At 35.8% G+C, this 7214-nt stretch overlaps 1 protein-coding gene across 3 annotated transcripts; it reads right to left on the minus strand.

Annotated features, from left to right (window-relative positions):
- Positions 1-341: 341 nt before the first annotated feature.
- Positions 342-6635, minus strand: LOC107032215 (TPR repeat-containing thioredoxin TTL4-like). Of its 3 annotated transcripts, none has more exons than XM_015233802.2 (9): positions 6544-6635; positions 5965-6106; positions 5292-5460; positions 5032-5213; positions 4627-4960; positions 4361-4544; positions 4178-4284; positions 3870-4038; positions 342-497 (listed from the first exon to the last, which is right to left on the minus strand). In XM_015233802.2, the coding sequence occupies exons 2-9, from the start codon at positions 6093-6095 to the stop codon at positions 475-477; spliced, it is 1299 nt and encodes a 432-aa protein (XP_015089288.1). In that variant the 5' UTR covers positions 6096-6106; positions 6544-6635; the 3' UTR covers positions 342-474. The 3 variants fall into 3 exon arrangements, with proteins under 3 accessions (XP_015089288.1, XP_015089287.1, XP_027768425.1); XM_015233801.2 differs by having other exon boundaries at positions 6369-6609; XM_027912624.1 differs by having other exon boundaries at positions 373-497; positions 3850-4038; positions 6369-6609.
- Positions 6636-7214: the final 579 nt, after the last annotated feature.

Here is a 7214-nt window from a genome sequence, read left to right on the forward strand (position 1 = left end):
TTGCCGCAAAATCACTAATGGGGAATGAGTGAACGAATACACTGTCACGACTGGAATCTAGACCCCAGACGAGACCGGCGTCGTTGACCTCTCAGAGGTCGCAAACAAGCCTACTTACGTCATTCTTACTTTACATAGGTTAATTTTAGCGGAAAATTTAAAATTTTTGATTCATTAAACATACTTGTTAGATATTCTTTATATTTCGTAATCGTTCATCATCAACCATCTAACATTTAAGAGATAAGCAACTGAAAGAAATAATTCATTAAGTATTAATTGTATATCGGCCAAAATAGCACCAATACAAAGTCTGAACCAAAACAGGAAAGAAACGCTAGTGGAACATGCTCCACTAGCTCAACTCTAAAACTACGCTAGAATGTAAAACAGTAGCATCCTCGAAGCATGAGGACCTACCAAACTCCGGATGAATGCCGACGTCCGGATAGCTGCAATCACGAACCTGTCGCTCTACCATCCACCTGTGCGTACACCTAAAAGTAAATGTTTGTATGGAATTAGTACACACTTGTACTAAGTATGGGTATATGCAAGCACACACCAGGGACATGCATGAGAAGAATAGCTCTTTCCTAACAACATGATTTTTGGAAGTCAAGTCAGTGGACTTGCCAAATTGAGATTGGGAAAGTTATGCCATGAGAGTGACATGCATTATTATAGTTATCGTATGACACACAACACATAATATCTTCATATAACACATAACATATAACACATAGCTTCTTTCATATTATTCATTTATATGTCATGAGACCTTGTTATCATAGACTTGACCTTAAGGCTTTCCAAAATGAGGGCTCAACATATGGGACCTCAACTAGGGAGCCTTCTTTAGCAAACACAGAGTCTGCTTCATTCATTCATACATATTTCATTTTAATTCATTCATAGGCCAGTGCGAACACCAGCTATACCTAGGATGTAGTTTAAGACTTTCATCGGGTTTGCTGTGCAATGATCAGGAATAACCTAATGTCATTACCTGAATCTAGCTCACCTCTTGATTATCCTATCCTAACACCTTTGGTATCATTCATTTCTTTATATGATTCATTTGAGGCTGGCCTCATTCATTCATTGGGAACTTTAACTTTAACCGACATAGATCATGTGAGCATCATGAAATCCAGTGTCTCCCCCACACCGAAAAGAGGTGGAATCACCGGCCAAAGTGATTCAATAACATGCTGGCGTTTATGGGAATTTAACCCCGCCAGATCCCTATAGTGGCAATATAGGTTCAAAGACTAGGAGATATATGGAGACCCATACCCGGCAAGCCGGACAGTCTCATCTCATGAGAGTTACGTGAACCTCCGCCCTTCCCGAAAGAAGGCATCACCGCTCATAGCTAGCCTATCGGTGCTCAGTATAAAGTTCCATTACATTCAACTCATACATCATGGAAGCTGGCTTCTAGTACGAGGACATCATCGCTCAATAGATGATTTCTCATCTCATCATTTGTATTAAGTGTTTTAAACTCAATATTTTTCATTAGAGTGTTCATAGAGACTGGTCTCTTCATTATCTTACACTCTCATTGGTGAGTACGTATTGGTAATATTTACTTAGGCTCATTTGAGATTGCTCTCATCATATACATTCGCCTCACGTCATGTTGTCACTACATTCTTCATTATTAGCACCTTTATTTTTTCATAGTTACTCACCTCTTATTACGTGGATGTTCATCTCTTCATTTCGTTACGTATATCTTAGGTTCACTTATACTTGAACGTATGTTAAACTTATGTGTCTATACATACAAGCCATGAGGCTTCATTTATAGTTCGTTAAGTGATTCTTATTTTCCTAAGATTATGTATTACAAGACTTATGTATCTTGTATATATACCAAGATCTCGATTTTTTATCTAAGTAGATGGCATTATTCTTGAATATTTTACTCACGTATGACTTATGTATCATTACGGAGGTTTGGGTACGGGAACCCGACTCTTGAATCACTTGGATATCATTTATATTTTTCATTAATTTTATTTCTAATATTCATAACGTTAGAACTCTAAATTAAATCTCAACATCTTCGTGAAATGATTTATTTTCTATTTTAATTAAAATTCCAACTTAAATCTCAACATCTTCATGAAATAATGAATTTTCTATATTAATTAGAATTCTAACTTAAATCTCAACATTTACATGAAAGAAATAAATTTTCTATTTTAAATAAAATTCTAAATTAAATTCCAACATTTACATGAAAGAATTAATATTCTATTTTATTAGAATTCTAATTTAAATCACAATATTCACATGAAGGGATAAAGTTTCTATTTTAATTTTTACTATTAATTAACCGAAAGGTTGGGGGTTCGAGCCCCAACAACCCCTTTGATTTTTAGAATTAAGTTTACTACAATAGGGAGGTTGTGGGTTCGAACCCCCACAGCCCCCTGATTTTCTTTTAATTTTCGCTGAAGAGAGGAGGCTGTGAGGTGGTGGGTTCGAACCCCCACAGCCTCACCTTTATATCCTTGATATTTTGCCCTCCCTTCAGCGCTGAGGTCGTGGGTTCGATCCCCACACCACGCCTCGCATCTTCTTCTTTCTTTTTTTTTTTACGCGAACTGGGGGTCATGGGTTCTATTCCCGCCCCCAGCCCCCCTTTTTCTTCCCCTTTTCGCGAACTGGGGGTCGGGGGTTCGATTCCCGCCCCCAGCACCTCTTTTTTTTTTCTTTTTCTTCCTCTTCCAGCACCCGATTTCGAATCCCCCCAGCCCCCCGTTTTTTTCTTCAGCGAATTTCGCTGGTCCCAGCCCCCATTTCGAGCCCCGCCTGGCACATTCTCTTTTTTTTTTTTTGGCTTACTTTGGTGAGGTCTCGGGTTCGATCCCTGCAGACCTCACCTATTTTTTTTTATTTATTTTTTTGTTCAAAATTTCCAGAATTCCTCTACAACTTGTTTCCAGGTTCTGGGACATTACTCCACAATTTTGTACATCATTTTAACGGGTTAATTTAGCATTTGTTTCTTATACTTTCGTTAAAGTTCTTAAGACAAGTTTAGAGGGATGGTTTGATCATTTGTTTTAACTAGAATTTATAGTCTTTCAACCATGTGAATATACGATTTTAAGAGCATCTAATTGCACACAAAACACGAATAACCTCTATGCTATTAGCATGCTAAAGAAAAACTCAAATTCATGATCACAATCTTGCATAAATACATACGTATTTACATACATATTCCCAAAAGACACAAAATATAAACACATAGTCATAAACACATACTCGAAACGAGATCATCACCACAAACAAGTATCCCTAAATTCTACCAACAAGAATACCCAACCTAAGATCATAGGGAGCTAGTGACAGGGGCATGCAACGGGGAACAACCTTAGTTTCGAGATGAATAGTTTGAATCGTAAGGGGCCTCTTGGGAAAGGAGTCAAGAGAGAAGAAAACACATACCTTTATTGATGTTCAAACGAAGAATTCACTACCCAAAACTCTCTCCAAAATCAGTCCAAGTTACTTCGACGTCCACACCACTCAATGAACAACTTCTCTTTGACTTAATATTTTTTTGATTGCTTTGTTTTTCTTAAAATTTTATGTGAGTTCTTCAAGCATGAAGAACTGTTGATATTTGGCAGAAATAATGTGAGGAAGATGGAGAACGTGAGAGAGAACTATTAGGATTAGGAGACTAATTCAAGACTTAGTCAAATATAATTAAAAATTAATAAAAACCTGGTTTATTTTAATTAATACGCGAAAAGACCATTATGCCCTTAAATACCTATTTAGTCTTATTTATTAAATTTTTTTTTCTGGATCGTTACATACACAAGGCTATAAAAGATTACCAAACCATCTGGGGGGGAGTACGAGGGTGTTCTTAATCAATAACTCCAACAAATCTGGAGTTAGCACAACCGTTTCCGCCACACGACTGCCATTGTTGTAAAGCTTAAACCTAGGTGCTACTTTAATTTTCTCTGCTGTAGCGATCGCTGGACTCTGTTTCACGTCCACCTTCAGTAGAAAAAAAATAAATTAATATGAGTTTTCTTCATTCCCCTGTTGTGCATTGTAAGAAATATAATACTCCAGCTTAGAGTCTAGGTGTTCCCGTCTGCCTGAAAAGCACGACTCGTTGCCTATGATTGTTTACCTCGAGAAAAGTTACTAAAGGATATTTGGCGTTCAAGGTATCCATGATGTAGGACATCCACGTGCTTTCTGGGTTGGATAATTCATCAAAATAGACCACAGATTGACCTACAGTATTTGTTGAGTTATATAGAAAATGATATAAGGAAGAGGTTAACATACTGACTGATGCAGGAAAGCCTACCAGATGCAATCGCAGCCCGGAACTTGTCAAGATCTGAAACCAACTCCACCATGAAATTACCTTTTCTGCGTGACTTCCTTAATTCAGCTCGGGCATGGGATAAATTTTCAGCAACCACTTTGTTACTTGGAAGTTGCTGCCGCAGAAACTCATAATCTCTCACAGCATCAGCCCATCTTTCCAGCTATAATGCATTGCATATGAACAAATTTATGATTTTTGCGGAAAAAGTAAAAAGAAGCAATTATGATTTAAAGGCATGTCACCTTGATACTTGAGGCAGCTTTTCGATAAAGAGCTTTAGTATATTGTGGCCGGATAAGGAGAGCGCGAATGCTATCAGCCCGAGATTCTTCCCACTCTCCAAGCTTAAACCAGCAATTTGCTCTATTGTGGTAGAGAACTGAATTTGAAGAATCAAGAAAGAGCCCTTCCCCATAAACCCTACAAGCTTGTCCATATCTTTTAGAATTGAAATGCTCGTTGCCATGAGTACGAGCTTTATCCACCAGCCTCATGTTTTTGAGTTTACCAGTAATTTCAGCACTTTGAATATCAATTTGTGCAGCTCTTTCAATGGCAATACACGCATCATCAAACCTGCAGATATTCATAATATGGCTGAACCTCTTTTATTTCTATATTACAACCTATGCAATACTGATACTCACTTTCCAAGACTGCTGTCAATCTGAGCTTGGACAAATAATATGTATGCTTCAGAGAGCATTCCAAAAATTTTTGACCGGCATTCTGTGGCAGATAGCTCATACGTCCTAGCTTTACGAATCCACAATTCAGCATCCTTTAATTGGTACAGCTTCAAATGAGCTTCCGCTCGACATGCGAATAGCTGTGATCAATTCAATATCAGCACTTGAATTTTCATTCTCCTATTTGTCACAGAATGTAACCACTAAAGATGCTTTACCTTAGGAGATGCATCAGCTTCACAAGTAGTTGCTTCCGCAGCTTTTCTCATGGTCATCCAATTTTTAGATCTCCGGGCGTCAGCGCATTTGCTCATGTGTTCCTCCACTGCCTGCAACTTGGCTTCATCTGGTTTCTGACCCTTCCTTGCATTTTCAACCTGTCCTAAACTGCAAGTTTTACACGAATGAGATTCAGATAAGGAATTGAACGAATGCTGTGGCAAGTTTAGCTATAAACTGTAAAGAAACGAAGAGGTTTGATAATAGAATTGATGGTGGAAGCTACCAACAAAGAGGGGGAGAACAATCGAACTAAAAGAAGAAGAAAACACTGAAACAGAGAATAGTTGTTGGCACCAATCAACACATGTCCTGCATCGAGTTTGACATTTCAATGGTAATATACATACACAAAAAAAAGTTTAACATTAGCAAATGACAAGGCCAGCAAAGATAACAATATCTACAGAAAATTCACAGCGTTTTCAATATTCATCATCAACAATAAGCATGTAGATTTTTACATTACATATTTCTTGCCCAAGTAACAAAGATTTGTTGATAACTGATTCGCAAACACACATATGGTTTGTCACACATAATTGATTCGCAAACACATACACATAGACTCCAAAACATTTCAACAATTTATAATCAGTATAAAACATTTACCCCTTGATCTCATTCTCTTGTGTATTCAACTCCTCCGCATTGGTTCTCTGCATTGCACCAAAAGGCATTATGCTTCCATAGCCGTAAATCTCGGCTATCATCTCAATGTCATTGCTTCTCTGCTTCGACATTTTTTTTCAACCTACAATTTCACAAAATTAAAAACTATAAAAATCGCTTTGAAGAAGAAGAACAAGGACGGAGAAAAAAATGGATTCAAACAGAATTTCTCTAAAACCCCATAAAATAATCTCCTCTTCTTCTTCTATACACATACAATTCAACACATACAATTCAACAAGCTAAGATGATTTTTGAACAAATATATATACATATATCCCTTTAGAACTTCAATTTTGAACTGGGTTTTTCTATAATTGAAAAAATTGACTAAAACAACTTACAATGTTAGAGAATTCAAAACTGCAAATCAATCATCAACAACAAAATGGAAAAAAAAATGGCTCTGAAGACGTAAAACTTGGGGCAAAAGAAAGATGGGGATCTCGTGATTTCAACCTGAGGTGATTTTTGAACTGGGTTTTTCTATAATTGAAAAAATTGACTGAAACAACTTACGATTTCAGAGAATTGAAAACTGTAAATCAACAAAATGGGGATCTCAAAAACTTCTTGTTATGAAGAAGGAGAATGAGGAACTATTTATATACTACTACATGTATTAAAAGTATTTTTTTTTAATTATTATGATTTTAATTTTTTTTAAAAACATATTATTTAAAACTAATTATTATTTAAGTTTTAGTCGGTCTCACTGTCTGTGTAAGCTTGTTCATATTTTTTGTTCCGAGTCTCAATAAATGAATAAGAGTCGCGATAAGATGATAGATTCAAAATTTGAATAAAGAATAAAAAGGATTGCGATGAAATCATGGTCAAACAAATATTTCAATATAAAATTTTAAAATCAGTCAAATTTTATGGTCAAATAAATATTTGAAGATAATTTTTCAAAACCTCATCAAATTTCTATTTGATTTTCGTGGTCAAATTGAAATGCAAATAATAAAATTTTAAATCTAATCAAATGTCGTGGTCAACATATTTCTAAAGATAAATTATCAAAATCTGTAATTAAACGCTGACTTAGTTTAAATCATAAATACGAAGAAAATTCAGTAAAACTAAGATAAATAAGTAAAATTAATATATTCTGTGATTAGAATAAACATCTGAAATTAAATATATATAAAAATAAAAAAGGTTACCGCATGTCACAAATTACACTT

This window comes from Solanum pennellii, chromosome 10, assembly GCF_001406875.1.
Source record: "Solanum pennellii chromosome 10, SPENNV200".
Lineage (NCBI taxonomy): Eukaryota > Viridiplantae > Streptophyta > Magnoliopsida > Solanales > Solanaceae > Solanum > Solanum pennellii.

Coding starts and splice junctions, on each gene's coding strand:
- LOC107032215 (XM_015233802.2), bottom strand. CDS start 6,095: ATGTCGAAGCAGAGAAGCAATGACATTGAGATGATAGCCGAGATTTAC. Junction 4,545..4,626: donor AAGCTGCCTCAAGTATCAAG/GTGACATGCCTT, acceptor AATGCATTATAG/CTGGAAAGATGGGCTGATGC. Junction 4,285..4,360: donor CCGGGCTGCGATTGCATCTG/GTAGGCTTTCCT, acceptor CAAATACTGTAG/GTCAATCTGTGGTCTATTTT.